At 36.3% G+C, this 16,223-nt stretch overlaps 1 protein-coding gene across 1 annotated transcript in view; it reads left to right on the forward strand.

Annotated features, from left to right (window-relative positions):
• Positions 1–16,223, forward strand: part of IPO5 (importin 5) — a 45,427-nt gene that overhangs the window by 9,292 nt on the left and 19,912 nt on the right. Inside the window, exons 3-11 of the mRNA XM_021530287.3 lie at positions 1,385–1,577; positions 2,064–2,166; positions 2,395–2,491; positions 3,505–3,609; positions 6,787–6,909; positions 6,996–7,116; positions 10,580–10,667; positions 13,738–13,844; positions 16,071–16,195. Coding sequence (XP_021385962.1) covers positions 1,385–1,577; positions 2,064–2,166; positions 2,395–2,491; positions 3,505–3,609; positions 6,787–6,909; positions 6,996–7,116; positions 10,580–10,667; positions 13,738–13,844; positions 16,071–16,195 — 1,062 coding nt within the window. The remainder of the gene's footprint in view (positions 1–1,384; positions 1,578–2,063; positions 2,167–2,394; positions 2,492–3,504; positions 3,610–6,786; positions 6,910–6,995; positions 7,117–10,579; positions 10,668–13,737; positions 13,845–16,070; positions 16,196–16,223) is intronic.

Here is a 16,223-nt window from a genome sequence, read left to right on the forward strand (position 1 = left end):
CTGGGGAAGACCTAATCCTACAGATGTGGTGGCCTTCATCCACACTGGAGATAGTGAGGAGGAGATAAGGAATTACAGTTGGGTCCAGTTCTACTCCTTCTGCTGGTACAGAGACACTTTGAGTGCACTACTCTTTAGCTGTACAGAAGAGAGCCGAGTAGTTTAGAAAAAGACAGTGAGTCTGGAGACTGCAGAACATAAGAATAGTCTCTTGGGTGATGTTCTACCTGTACCTGATATTTACAGGGTATGTTGACACTCAGCAGATGTTTTCACATCTAAGGTTATGTCATAGTAACACTATTGAGAAATTGGAATGGGTTACTTTTGCTGCTCATGGACAGTTTCGATTTTAAATGTTTATAAATGAAACTCTCATTCATGTGCACATTAAATAAGAATATCTTAGGGAAAAAAATGAGTTTGGTTTATTTTTTGTGAGATTGTATCACACATGAGGTTTTATTACATGCGTTAAACTTTAGAAGTTTGGGAGGTGATTTTTTAATTACTGTGTGTCCTTAAACACCAGTTGGTGAACACTCTATTAAGTTATTCATAGAGCTTCATGTGTCTTTTTGCTTTTACTGCAAGCGTTACTTTATTAATTTTGGATTACTAGATTTTTTGCTTCTAGTTCTTGTACAGTTGTAAATGAATATAGATATGTACGTGATACTGTTGTAAAGTAGGTGTACACATACAGAATACAAGATTGTAATATGTGATGTTGAGGTTCTTATGCTTAAATTCAAAGAAAAAAGTTTCATCATAGTCCTGCAAAATACTGAAAGCTTTGTTTAGACTTGGATTTGGGTTTTCTTTTTGTGTATGTGGCTTTTTTATTGTTCAGAGAAGAATTTTTATTTGCCAAGTTCTAAATGTAGGTTCCTGAATCTTTAAGTTTCGTTGACAATGTGAAGGAGACCTTACAGGTTAATTATCTGACAAAGTTGCCCCAGTAAGTCACTTTTTAATCCAGAAAAACCTGTCTGGATTATAATGATCTCATTAGGCCATTTAAAATAGAAAGAATTCATGCTTTAAAGATCCTTCAATAGCACAGCTAAGTTCTTAACTTGCCACAAAATATGTGTGAGGGTCAGCTATAGAAAAAACCTGAATACCTCAGTGTTGTCTTTGTTTTCTTGAAGGGCTGTAATTGTCAGAAACATGGTTGCAAGCTGATGTTTCTTTACTAGTTTGTTTTTTTTGGTTTTTTTCTTACTATCATAATTGTCATCTGTTGCTTGAGGTGTTCCATTCACCAAAGAAGTCTACACAATGGAAGTGTCATTTGGAAGCATGATGTGGATGTTGCCTTGTAGGAGCATGATTATCATGTCAAACCCTTTAACACACACACACACTTCTCCTTCAACAGGCTCGGCAGATGGCAGCTGTCCTTCTGCGCCGCCTGTTGTCATCTGCATTTGAAGAAGTTTATCCCGCTCTGTCACCTGAGGATCAGACGTCAGTCAAGAGTGAATTGCTGCTCTTTATCCAGTTAGAAATGCAGTCCACTATGAGGAAGAAAATATGTGACATAGTCGCTGAATTGGCCAGGAATTTAATAGGTACTTTATTTATATAAGTTGATACTGTAGTAAAATGTTTATGTATTGATAGTAGTTGAATTTGTATCTCTTGTTCTCTACTCCTGCTTAGGCTTTTTACATGATGTGCTAACTGATTCCATGGCTTATAATAGAACCTAATATTTCTTCACACTATCCTTGACCAAATTAAAGTAAGAGTCTTAAACTCTGGTTTTTAAATTGCTCAAGTTTAGGTGCAATTGTTTATAAATGTAGTTATGTGTAAATTGTCATGAATTATGCTGAACATTGCATCAGTTTCTTTTTATGAGTGCTGCTATATAGCAGTAAACAGAGATCATGTTCTATTATTGAGTATTTGTAGATCAAACATTTCACAATATTTTACATTGTGACTTAGGCAAATCTTCACATCAGGGAGTCAGTGATGGCTGGTTTTCCTGCACTACTGATATCTCACCATTCTGAAGTTTGCTTATCCTAAAACTCTTGTGTTAAATGTAGATGAAGATGGCAACAACCAGTGGCCAGAAGTTCTGAAATTCTTATTTGACTCTGTCAGCTCTCAGAATGTGGGACTGCGTGAGGCTGCTCTACATATTTTCTGGTGAGCTACATTTTTGTAGGATAGCCTAATCATGTCTTAAAATAAAAGAAAAACTGGCACAGCGTAATTAACTAGCAATCGTATTTATTTAATTTATTTTCTTGTATTGTGGCTTACTTAATTCAAGTGTGTAGTTACAGTCTGTAACTTAAACAATGGATAAGTTTGAAATACTAGTTTAACCTTAATTAGTATGAATTTTTATTAATGTTTTGGTCTTATCCTTAGGAATTTTCCTGGGATTTTTGGGAATCAACAGCAACACTATTTGGAGGTCATTAAGAGAATGCTGGTTCAGTGTATGCAAGATCAGGAGCATCCCTCAGTAAGACATTTATGTTCCTTTGGGATTTTAGTATGTTCTGAGCATAGCAACTCAGTGCAGTAGTCTCAAATATAAAGGTTAAACCATAGATTTCAACCAGAAAATTGTATTACCTGAAAATTATGTACATACAGAGTTTTGACTGTGCCTGCTGCAAACCAAAGGCTCTCAGACCCTTTTGTGGTCCTAAAGCTGACTGTCTACTCATATCTGTGTTGTTTAGGCCCACATTCTTCCCTAGTTACACTTGGAGAAACCCAGTTTCAGTGGCCCCAGGCAGATGGGGTTTTAGCCAGCAGCACTGAGGGGTCAGAAACTCCATGTTAAATTCTCTTTCTGGCCTTTGTGTTTAACAGTGTAAGTCTCTACATACAGTATCTGTGTAGATGGTACATGATATGTCTCAAAATTCCGAATGTACAACAGCTTCTTGAACTGTTTGTGCATGTTTGGCTCTAAGGGTGTGTAAGGAAGCCTTGCTTTTCTGGAAGACTTCAGATTAATGGATTTGTGCAGAGAATTGTACTTTGGAAATGTTTCTCTTATTATGGAAAATGCTGGGCAAGGATAGGAAACCCTGCTGTGATATATGGGTTCAGTTTGCTGCTCCCCCAAGGATTACTTTTTCTGACCTTTGAAAGTCAACTGAATAACATTTTCTAAAGTGCCACAAGTCATGCTTTTAGAGAAGAATGTCTTAAACACTTAGATCACACGTCTTGAAAAATGAGACTGACACTTGCATGCCCATTTGAAGTTTTGGTAGAAGTTGAAAACAATAGGGTTTTTTTTTCTTTCATTAAATGAAACCCACCAAAACAAAAAGCAAAACTAGGGACTACTTGCCACCTCATATGATAAAATTTTTGTATTGTAGACAACATAGATGCTGATGGTCTTCATTATCACTTTACCTTAATTTGAACTAAAATTTTAAATCCCATGTTAAAAACTATCAGAGACATGTTTCATTACTAGTTTCTCACATTTATTTCTTCAATCATGTCTTTTAGATCAAGACTTTGTCTGCTAGAGCTGCAGCTGCATTTGTGCTTGCTAATGAGCTCAATGCTCCCCTTCTTAAACATTTTGCAGACTTGCTACCTGGAATCTTACAGGTGAGAAACCAAACAAATTACACTTAATGCCATTACTGTCTGTATTGACTATATATAAATGTAAGTTAATGGTCTGCGAATTTGTGAATTTTTGCTGAGACCTGAATTAGCTGAGCCTTTTAGCCAGACAGCAGTCACCAGCAAGATGGAGACTAATAACAAATTTTGCAAACAGAGCATAATTGATAGGGTTTTAAAGAAAATAGCTCAGTGCTGATCAACTTCCACAGTGTTACAGAGATAAAAGAGTTTAAATTCTTTGTAAGGTATATAGGTCAAAATCATACAACTTTTAAACTAAACATGATATTGAAATACAAATATGGGCTGAGATTTGAACCCTGAGATTTGAAGTAGTTTGTAATTGGGGAATTCATGGACTTGTGATATCCTGTATCTCTTCACTTTAGAGGAAAGCATCGAATTATTCTGAATGTAGATTCTCAGACTGAGAACAGAAGTCTGTAGAAATTATCTTTACTGTTTGATAAATAAGGAAATTGCACATAAATGCTATTTTAAGCTTCCTGTAATTTCTGAGGCTGGATTAGATCTCTTGGATGGATGAATTTGAGCAAAAGTTGAAATTCTAGTGTAAGATTGTTTACTTTTGCAGAGAAGTTTATTGTAAACCAAACCAGAGACAGAAATGGTTTGAGCTCTGAAGGATGACAATTTCACAGTACACTTCCCTTTCTGTATCAAGAAGCAGTGGAAGCAGCTAAGTACCTATGATAATACAGGAAGTGAACTTCTGGTGATTTTAAATTAGGCTAAATTTACATTAAAGACAGACTTCTCACTACAGTCAGAACAGCAGGTTCTTGTTGAGAGTGTGAGCTGTAAACTGCGTGTGCTTTGTGGCAAGCTGAAGAAAAATTTTGCTAAATATACTGGCATCTGCAACCAATGGAATTCTGCTTGATCATAAATGCAAACTGAGAGGAATTTGTTCAAATCATCTGAATTTGAAAATAGGCTGTGTTGTGTATAAGTTTTTTGATACTGAGGTCTCTATTTGGTGGTTAGTCCCTGTCCATGCCTTTGTCAATAACAATTTTGTTGTTCAAAAGTTGTAACTGCCCAAGAGGAACTTGTCTACACAGTACTGTGTAAGTGGGGTGAGGCAGGGTTTGGGGTGGTCATACATTTGTCCTGATGTGTGGTATTTTAATTGTATGTGGGTTTTAGATTTTGGGCTAATAGCCTACTCTGTGTGCTATAACTTTCAATGTTGCTATTACTCTTTAGACACTGTAATAACATATGCACTTGGCTCGCATTTTCAAGCTTTCTTTTGCTAATACAGAGTACAGAGCTATGCTATGAAATCTGTCTTTAAAGTACTCACTGCAAGAAGAACTAGATTTTCTGGCTGTGGTAACACAAGATGGATATGAAGATCCGAGTTTATAAATAGGAATGTGTTAGAATAGTGGTGAGTGACCTTTGGAGACAGTTGGATGCTTTTTTTGTTGCTGTTGAAATTAATTTTGTTGAAACACTGACATGGTAAAAGAGCTAAAAATAAATTTCTGACTTGGCACATCAGTCTTTTCAGTACAAGATCTATAATGGTTATGCTGGAAGTTGAATTTTCAGAACTGACAGTTGAAACTTTTACCCAAAGCTTTCTCTTTTAAAGGGAGGTAAAAGCAGATAGAATTTCACTGACTTCCTTGGACACTGTTTGATACTACAGGAAAGTGCTTCTGCCTTTTAGGGCTCACTTTTCACTTTGAGCTGCTTTCTTCAGAAAACCAGTCTTGCTTTAAAAAACAGAATTGCAAGTGATGTAAAATACAGTTTTGCAGAAAATGCCAGTAAATATGACATTGTCCTTTGAGAGAATCAGAGGATGTTGTAGCTATTAGACCAAAAGGCCTTAACCGTGACAGACTATTTTTTTTCCAGAGTTTTCTAGAACATTTCTAGAATATGCTGCTTCTGTGTTGAAAATATGGGTTATATAAGTGCCATTATCAAAAGTGTTGAATCCCAGACTTAAATATTAAAAATTATTGTGTTACTTAAAAAAATGTTTCAACATTAGGAAGACATAAAATACTTTGCTAATGAAAATTCCTTTCAAAAATCTCAGAAATGAGTGTGAAGACATTTTTCTTTGGAGCTTTGTTTCCATCTAGATTCTAACACCATTGATAACAGTGTTCTGTTTTGGCACTAAAATATTACCCTCATCAGTTATAAGTAAGTTTTAAATTACTTTTCAGAATGTGGATAGGGGTTAGGAAAGATAGTTGCAAAAAACTTGGTTTTCTTTTTGTATTTCCATGTCTGTGACTGAAGGTTGAAAGGTCTGCTTTAATTTGGTGGCTCTGAAGGGATGTCTAGAGAAAAACCTCTTTAATCTTGTGGTTCCTGGTGTTTATAAGCATCAGCTATTCAAAACTTTTCTCTCATAACAGACAAAAGAGAAGTTAGGCTCATTTTTCTTCTTTCAGGCAGAGTTACTTCCTTTTAAATGGATTTTGAAGTTATCAGAACCCAGTAGTTTTGCATGTTGGAGCCTCTGATGTGTGACCTTAATTCTTTCTGATTGTCTACAGTGTTAGATTTGAACATTGTGAGCAATAACTTAGTTGTAGAAAACTTGTATTTTTGGATGCTGCATAGTATCCTGTTATGGATTTATACACACAGGTTACCATAGCAGGGTCTGACTCTGGGATCCTGCTGAAAGTTGGAGTGAAGGCTTCTAATTAATTGTATTCTATTAGTTACAGCTTGAGCTGGTGCCTCCAGAGGAGACCCCTACCCAAATTCATGTCTCTCAATTGTACCTGTGCCACTGATAGCCCAGTCCCCAGCCACTTACTTCTCCAGTTGGTGGTCTCCATTTCTTACTGGTTTTCACTGTTGGGACTGATGAAGTAACTTCAGTCTCTTGGAATTGTCTACTTGATTCTTATCTTGTTCATTCAGCTTGTATCTGCTGGAATCAGCTAGTTCATTGTTCAAAGCACTAGTTTTAACAAAAAGTTTACTCTGGTTAGTTCTTGTGGCCTCAGGCTTTGGCTGCTCAGCTACTAATACTAAATGAGACTGTTCAGAGAAACAAGAATAAAATTAATTAAATTCCTTCTGTGACACTGGTCCTATTCATAATGTTGTTTGTTTTTATTAAATCTTATCTCTCATCTTATCTTTTTATAGGCTCTAAATGATTCCTGCTACCAAAATGATGATTCTGTTCTGAAATCCCTTGTAGAAATTGCAGATTCTGTTCCTAAGTATTTACGACCACATTTAGAAGCTACTTTGCAGCTAACTCTGAAGGTAAAGCTAGGAGTGCTTTTTAAGAATCACTTTTTCCACCCCAAAACTTCTGTTCTAACCATTTGCTCTAATCTTTTGGGTTGTAGTTGTGTGCAGATGCCAGTCTCAGTAACATGCAACGTCAGTTGGCACTTGAAGTAATTGTGGCCTTGTCAGAAACTGCTGCTGCTATGCTGAGGAGGCATACAAATATTATTGCACAAGCCAGTAAGTATTTTCCTCATTTTCTTTGTTGAAACAGTCTTCTTTTACAGTATTAAATTGACTTTCTGTTGGTCAGTGGCAAAACCACATCTAACTAAGAGTTTGCTGATATTCATGACTTAAGAAAACCCAATTTGGTGTCACCTAATAGAGTAACCCCCTTCGTATTATGATTCTTCATAAATTAATCCATGCCTATGCAAGACTAATAATTTGAATAAAAATACAGTGGACTCTTATTTGATGTTTCCAAGGAAAACTCTACTTGCATGCTTTTTGGATGTCTTTGGAAAATTTTACTGTAACAAAAAAAAAGGCATTTAGTTCTGAAGTTCTATGTTTGGAGTTTGGTATGTAGGCCAGATACTCCGTGGTGCTGGCAAGTCAAGACTGAAGGAATTCAGCATGCATGTTGAGCATCAGTGGTGAGTTAAAACTGTGAATTAAAAAGTCAGATGCTGGTATAAATACATAGAAATAATCTGATTAGTCTAGTTAACATGTGAATGGTAAAGTCTTCGAAGAGGCACTTTTAAAATCAAGCATTATTATTTGAAATGCTAAAAATAAATGTCTTCTGGGTGGCCCCAGCATCAATGCTGTTTGCACTGGTGTTTCTTTGCCTTTTAAACCTTTTCTTTGGCTAGATGGGGACACTGGCACAGCAATGTAGCCTGCTTTTCCCTCTCACACTTGTGTTTGTCTAAATACTTGCTTGTTTTCTGAAACTTGCATAAAAGGCAACTTTTGCTGTCTGCTCTGCTCAAAAATACTACAATTTTGCTGTGTGCTCAGCATGAGGAAAGTTGTATGGATGTCTCTAAAATTATAAAACTTCTGTTGGAAAATGTTGTGAACTGGATCTGCTTGGCTTAAGTATTTAAAATATTGATGAGAAGTTTTGTTTGCTAGTAGAATTGTGGTTTTTTAAAGAAATTCTTTAGAATATATTTTGGAATCTAAATTTTCAGAACACTATTTTCACTCCATCCTGTAGCTTGTTAAAATTATTAATGCTTGACACTTGCTGACCCACATCATTACAAGCTTCTTATTTGTTCAGGAGAGAAGTACCTCTTACCTCATTAGAATGTATTCCTATTATTTTGGGTTGCTAGTTGCCATTTAGGAATGTAATACTTCTGTTAAGATAAAGCACCATATAGGAATGAAATGCCTTTCATTTTCAATTTGTCATAAAATTAGTCTTATTATTAATATATCATTAAGGAGAAATACATCTATTTTGCAGAACTGGTAAAGCAGTTGTGTTCAGGGAATGATAAAAAGGTAGCAAAAAAGGATTGCTTTTATCTTGGTTTTCTATCTTAGTTTAAAAGGCTTTCTGTTTTCATTCAGCTGGGAAGTTGGTAGATCATTTGATACTCGTAACTTAGAACTGGGACTGAGGCAAAATTGTCATCTTGTGCTGGTTTTACTGAGCACAGTGCTGGTTTAGGAGTGTGTGTCCTTTGTGCCAGTTAGCTGCTCAGGAATCCACTTGGATTAAGACTTCCCTTCTTGAGCTCACAGGATTGCAGAGAATTTTATTGCTCTGATAAGAAGCAGACTTAGTGGACTTAGGCTTAACTTGTTTGTAAGAGTCTATAAAATGGCAGTAATTAAATTTTGAGGGCTTGTTGGGACAATGTTGAAATTTCTTTGCATGCTCTACATTTTTTTTAAACTCTTTGTGAAGCTACACTTACTGGCACCCACGTTCATGCAAAACATCAAGAAGAAACAAGAAATTGTAGGTTCTAGATATAATGGCTGGAGTGCGTTGGATGAGTGTGTTCTCAGCCTTGTTTGTTAGTAGCAACAAACTGACACGACTTTTGGAGTCACAGAGCATTTATGTTAGATGATGTTTTGTCTTCCCTATTCCATAGCTGTTGTGACAATCCAGGATTCTTATGTGTGCACTTATGCGTGTCTGTGTCTGAAAATCTTCTGGTCCATAACACTTTGGTAGTTTTGGAGGTTTAGTCAGTGTATATAAAACTGACATGTGGGCATCATGCTAGAGGGACCATAATATAAGTTATCTTGATAGTACATAAGAGGCCTCTGAACCTTTTTGCAACCATAGAATATTTTCTGTCTGAAAATAGATACTCATATCAAGTAAATAAATCCATAATTTGATTTTTTTTAATACTTGCCCTACAATGCTATCAGTGAGCAATATTTTTTTCTGTCATCAGTTGACCAGAAGTTTCTCATCTGTCCAGATATGTGGTGGTGAGTTTGCTTAGGTTGTTGTCTGTCTGGTAGATTACAATAGTATTATGAAATTCAGCAGTTGCAGTATACTCGATCAGTTCCAGTAAATCTTATTAGCAGCATGAACAGTTGCAGGATGCCTATTAGTTTTTCAGGTAGGTTGCTGTAAAGGGCAGTTACCTGTGATGGCTGTCTTCAAGATGTGTGGTAAGCTGTGCAAAAAGGATTGTTTAAATTAAAGGTTGAGTATTTGACTGAAACCATTTGTTTCAGGGTCAAAGTGAAACTTTGTTGCATAAATGATACTAAATTCAAACAACTGCTCTGAGTGATTGGTAGTGATACAGAGTAAAGAAGTGCTTAAGAGCACCTTACTTTGCTCTCAAAGTGCAAGGTAGACTTTTCACCCCTTGTGCTTCTGAAGGGCACAGCACCTGGTAGACTTAGAGCAGAAAAACCACTGTGCTCCTTCCTCCTGTGCAAACTTATAAGAATAGGTGATGCTTATTGCATAGGAATTTAATGCTGTGATAGGGATTGTGTAATAGTCTCTATAAAGACTTAGAATGAGAAGAAAGGACAGTCTACAGAGGTAGAAGTAGAAAATCAGTCTAGAGAGGTTGAAGAAGAAAACTGGTGGATTATAATGTGCAAGTTATGTTCAATATACAAAAGAAAAATTTTCATTAGGTGGGAAAAAGGAAATCTCAGGTTTTAAACCGTGACCTCATTGTAAGAGAAAAGCTTTATGCTAGGCGACCACTGTATAGATAACAAAATCTATTGTGTTAATAAAACTAAGAGTTCAGTACCATTCTTTCTTAATTAATAGTTTCTTTAATTAGTAAATGTTCAAAGGATGATGTCAGAGTTTTAGAAAAATTAAGGAAGTATATCAGAGTTCCTAAGGCCTATAATACTGTTTTTAACTCTTTCAAGAATATAGACTTTATTAAAGAATTTGTTTTTTGTAATTGTCATGATCTACAAAAAGGTTTTGAGTCTTAGTAAGTTATACAGTCAAGATTTTTTTATCTCAATTTGAGTGTTCTGGAAATACTTCTCTGGCAATCAGTTCTGGATTATTGGCTGGTGCAGTTTGACAGACCTGACCATCTGCTACTGGAAGAAAATCTGGTTTTCTTCAAAAATTTTTGAAAAGAGAACACTTTAAATTCATACTTGTTATTTGAGAATCTATTTTAAGAGATCACACTCAGTTTAAAACTGTTTTTTTCAGTTCCTCAGATGTTAGCAATGATGGTTGACTTGGAAGAAGATGAAGATTGGGCAAATGCAGATGAGCTTGCAGATGATGATTTTGACAGGTAATTATGACACCAGTTGTTTCAATGTGTTATTGAGGCTCTGGCTAAAGGCACATTTAAAGTGCAGAATGCAAATGCCTGTAGTGCATGACTTTTTCTTTATTCAAATAACTATTGTAATTTTGTTCCTTTGGTCCTGTGCAATTTGTATGTAGGTTGCTTAGGTAGTGTTCAGCAAGGAAATAAATTATTTAAGTTTTCATATTTGCTGCAATTAGACAAATTGCATATCCCCATTTTTGCTATTTTGTACTGTTATAGCTTTTCAAAGCCTTTAGCTTTTGGTTTTTTCTGTCATTTATATTACTCAGTTCAGAAGTCAGTGCCTCCTAATCCTCCAAATTGAGGGCTAATTCTGAAGTTAGCTGGAAGCCATTTTGAAGCATATTGACCCATTTATCATTCATAGCCAATGTCTTTGAATTTGTATCTATGCCCTTGAAAATGTGTTGTTTTAGGAAAGATGATTTTGGAAGGATGTCATCATGCATGGCAGAATTCCTTGTTGGATTTCACCTAGTCCAAAAATACTACAATTTTGTTATTGTTTTACATCCCTTGGTATGGCTAGCAATAACTTATCTTGTATGTTAGCAAGGAAGATCTAAATATTCAGTCATTTGGATTTGCTTATCCCTACAGGCTTTGCAGCTTGCTCCAGCTTTTTACTGAAATAGTAGTTCGTGTACAGCATCCTGTTACATTTCCTCTTGTCCAGCTACTATTAGAGTGAAGAAAGCAAAAATAGGTGTTGGAGGTAACTATCTCCACACTTCTGTAAAGACATGGATGTTCATTTACCAGTCTAGACACTTCTTTGACATACCTGGCTCATCCAGACTCAGATGTAATTAGTATTTTGAGACAGTTGATCTCAGAACACTTAGAGATCTTCACAGGAAAATAGACAATGGAAGAGATGTTCATTTACCCTGAGCTGCAAAGCAACTTCTAATAGATAGGCATGTAAAGATGCCTGTAGAACTGATGCGTAGGAATTTATGGAATAATCCATTTAATCTTTGCCTTACTTGGAATAATCTTTTTACTTCTTTTTGATTATGAAATTGAAAGTGAGCTGTCCCTTTCTTCTCTCCCTCACATGGTAGGCCATACTCTTTTAACCTGTTTCCTGAGTGCTGAAATTTTCCTATACAGGTGTCAGACACCACCACTACATTCAGGTTTGTTAAGTATTTCAATCTTTTCAGTCAATAAAATTTCAAGGGGAAATAGAATATTCAAGTTCATATCCTTATCAAGCCTTTCAGGGTGTGGAAGTTTATTCAGATGGCTTGCTTTAGGCAGCTAACTTAGTAAGTGTGCTGAATCATGCATTTGAGGTATGCCATTTTCTCTTTGTTGTCAGCAGAGTAACTTTAGTGTTCTAAATACAGCTTAGCTGCCTATGGATTTTGTAATGAAAATTTTCCTTTTCTTTGTTAGAAGTCACAAGTAGAGTGAGCACAGATCAGAAAAAAAAGTTATGCTCAGCAGCCTTAGCCTGAAGGAGCTCCTTTGGCCCTCAAAGTAATAGGAGAGGCTTAGACAAACTACTGGACATGAGCTGGTCTCTGGTGATCATGTGTGTGAGGGCAGTTTTTTCTTTCAGCAGGGTCACTCCTGGTGCTGCTTTGTGCTTCCCACCATTGAACTCACCTTTGTGGAGAGCTTAGTGGCTGATGTGCATGTTGACATCTCCTGGTGCTTAAGTCTTTGTGGCTTCATAAGAAGACTGAAAATTTTGTGCAGTCGGAGGAACAGGCTAATGATCATTGAGCCGCGCCCTAGTTAGGGTGTGTTCAGATCTGATTAATGGGGATATGAGTCAGCCCACACAAAAGCAGCAGGGCATACTTTAGCATTTCCAGTTTTTTGTTGCTCTAACTTCATAAAGGAGTGAAATTCTAAAGGAGGAAAAGATTAATCCGACTTCCTCTTTTCTTGGCAAAAGCCTTACAAACATTAGAGGGAGATGTGTGGTCATTTTTCTGAGATAAACTGTCTTTATTTCTTGAAACTGAATGTGTGAATTAATGGTGAGAAGAAAGCTCAAGGAATGGAATTTCAGATGAAAGTTGTTGTTAACTTTAGTGAGTTTGCTCCAGTTTAGCCCTGTGTGCCCATGCTCCAGTATCGTGCTGGTGATGTCTGTTTATTTGAACATAGCTGATCTGAGGAATAAATACAATGCTGTCAATATCTTTTCACAATCACCTTTGTTCACAACTTGTGAGTTTCTAGATTATTTATGGTTTGTAATGAGACTTGGGGATTCAAGCATAGTAATAAAAAGTCTGTTTCTGCCCCAGCTGTCTGAAACTTTTAAAGAAGGAGGAGATTGATCCCTTTGTGCATCATTACTCAACTTTTTCACTATCATGGGTGTCTAGGATGGACTGTAATAACCTTGAATTACTACACTGCCAGCCATACCCAGACTGTAACAGTAGTTGTCCATGTCCTGGAAACTTTCTTGCTTTCTTGTAAGGAATAATTCCATTGGGTGGAACAAATCACTTTGCATAGATAATGTTGGAATATTCTAACTTCTGTAACTGACCAAGAGTCATGAGTTTCTCACCTGGACTGGATGTTTTCTGCCCGAGTCATTGACAAGAGACCATGCTACTGGCCTCTTGTCCATACAAGAAAGGTCTCTTGTGTGCCAAAGTTTGAATTCTGCTGGTTCACCTGAATCATAGCAAGTCTGAACTGGTTTATGTGCTTGTGACAAAAAAGCAATAGCCAATATTATTGCTTTGTTCGTTGCAAATTTAGTTTCAACTTTCTGGGTGTAATGTAACTGCTGTGTAATTCAGTCTGTACCTTCGGACCTGATGCTAGTAAGACTCACGTTTCTTTGGTAGTAGACTTAATCAGTGGCCTGCAGATAACAAATGTGTCAGTGACTGGTGTATGTGTTTTCAGATTTGGGTATGGTTTATTTACTTAAGGAGGCTCGTGTTTTTAGATGGCAATAATTTGAACTGCAGGGAAGAGCTCTCTGTTGGACTGATTGTTTTATTGTAGATATCAAACCACTGATATTTGTGTATTCGATATTTAGCAATGCAGTGGCTGGTGAGAGTGCACTGGACAGGATGGCATGTGGCCTTGGAGGAAAACTTGTTTTGCCTATGATTAAAGAACATATTATGCAAATGCTTCAGAATCGTAAGTAACTGCATTTTCTTTTATTATTTTTTAACAATTCTGTGCTTTCCAGGAACTTCAATACCTTTTAAGTCTTTTTGTTTAGCTACTTGATATGTTATTATACACTTCCACTTTTGATGTCACCAACAAAAACTGTAAATGCTATGAACTTGAAAGTTTATACTTTCTCTCAGATGGATTTATTAAACTTACAAAGAGTGTATTACAACATTTTTTCTGGTACATGGACAGCTGAGCAGAGATGTCATAAAAACAATTTTTTTTAAACATGGGGTTTTTCTATTTCAAAATATTATCTCTAAATCCCTAAACAGACCCTCACAGTACCTTAAGTTTGAATAAAGTGCCTCCTTTTTTTCTGTAGCTCAGTGGTTTTGCTTCTTCAGAAGTGCTGCATTTAAGTGAAATTTTAATACGTTTACAGTTTGTAGAGGAAAACTTGTTTTTTTCCCCTTGGAATTTGATAGACAGCCTACCAATGACCTCAGTCTATCTGTTTGGTATGCTGATTTTAATACTTGTTTCATGAGGTGTTTCTATATATTCTTATCAGTTGTTTTCCTCTTAAAATACCTGTAATGCCTACTCAGCCACTATTAAAAAATACAGTGCATTGCTTTCATGCACTTTCACTTGATCTGTGGTTCGAACCTTTGGAGTAGAAGATGACACAGAAGTTCTGGGTACTATTTCTGCCTTCATGGTTTAAAACCCAGTCCAGAAAAGGCTGTTAGCATTTTGGGTACGGAACAGAGAACTACTCAAGGTAGCACCTGCTGTGTGTGAAAACACTTAAAAAGTCAGTTTGGAATCAAAGTTTTTCTGTAAAGAAAGTTTTATTAATGAAAGGAGCTAACCTGGACTCAGTGTTGATAGCTTCTAGGCTAGTAACTAGCTAATGTTGTAGTACATTCAGAGAAGTGTAGTCTAATAATCACTGAAAGACCTGACTCCTGTGAAGGGGGGGTCATGCAGTTCATGCCTGATGATTATTTTCTTGTGGGTCAGAGCTGTCCATAACCATTAATACATCCAAATACAAAAGATGTTGTTTGGATTGAAAGCTCTCACTGGTAGGTATTTGGGAGGAAAGATGAAGACACTTAGATTAAAACATTAACAGTACTTTCAGAAGTCAAACTTTTCCTTCTCCTATCCCCACTTTCTTCCAAATATTTATTGAAATAATAATCTAAGACTTTGGAGTTTTGATTGGGTGGCCACATAGTCCAAAGAAGATTGTGTTTCATTTTCTAGGTTCATTCATTTCAAGTTTGGAGTACACGCTAACAGTAATGCTGTGGGAGTCACGAAGTGTAGGCTTAGCTAAGAACATCTAATGAACTGAAGTAGCACAAAAGAAATTGTTGCTTTTCTGTTGTACCTTCTGTCAAGATGATACTTCACTGTATTGTGGTCAGACAAGCTTGAGTGTCAGGATTCTACTGCTCTGAACTGTGATGTTCTTCATTCCAGGAATGTAATATGTTACTAGCAATAATGAAATATTGAGTTATTTTGGGAGATAAGTTCTGTAATGTGCATTTCCCACAGGTCATTTGGTAAACCTGTTTATTCCTTTGGTTATCTCTTCTGTAATCCCAATGATTTCTAGCACAGAGAAAGATTTTTGTAAAAAAGGAGATAAAATAAATTGGAGTTTCTCCTCACATGTTACTCCAAAAAAAGAAAGAGGGGCATGAAAGATTCATGTTACTGTTCCTACAGCCTTGAGAAGACTGTTGGAAAGTTTAATACCAGTCATTTGTTTTAGATTCAGATACTGTTTGAGTCATTAGACCTTTTTCTAGAGGAACATATGGGCTCTTATGATACTAAAACAGAAAAACGATGGGGGAGAGGAAAATAAAAATACTAAAAATACTGTCCTGATACTTGCCTGGTCAGCTTATTTAATTAAAATGCAGTATTCAGGTATTAGTACTATGTATGTACTTGTATCAGCAGTTAAGAATTCTTTTTTCTAGGTTTGGATTTGGCCTGGATTAGACATTCAATTTTTTGTGCATCTCTGGAAATATGTATGAGGAAAGCGGAAAAGTATTTAACAAATCAAGTAGATGCATTAACTTCCCTTCCATCTCTTGTTCTTCACTCTGCCTTCTCCTGTGACCCCCAGCCCCTGCAAAGAAAAGGTGATTCGTCTTTGTGGTTCTTGGTAGTTTCCAAAATGACTAACACTTCATTTTCACTCTTCTATAGCTGACTGGAAGTACAGGCATGCTGGTTTGATGGCACTCTCTGCCATCGGAGAAGGTTGCCACCAACAGATGGAGGGAATTTTAAATGAAATTGTTAATTTTGTTTTGCTATTTCTTCAAGATCCTGTGAGTATAGTTCTAGTAATTATTTTTA

Source organism: Lonchura striata, chromosome 1, assembly GCF_050655825.1.
Source record: "Lonchura striata isolate lonStrDom1 chromosome 1, ASM5065582v1, whole genome shotgun sequence".
Taxonomy (NCBI): Eukaryota; Metazoa; Chordata; class Aves; order Passeriformes; family Estrildidae; genus Lonchura; species Lonchura striata.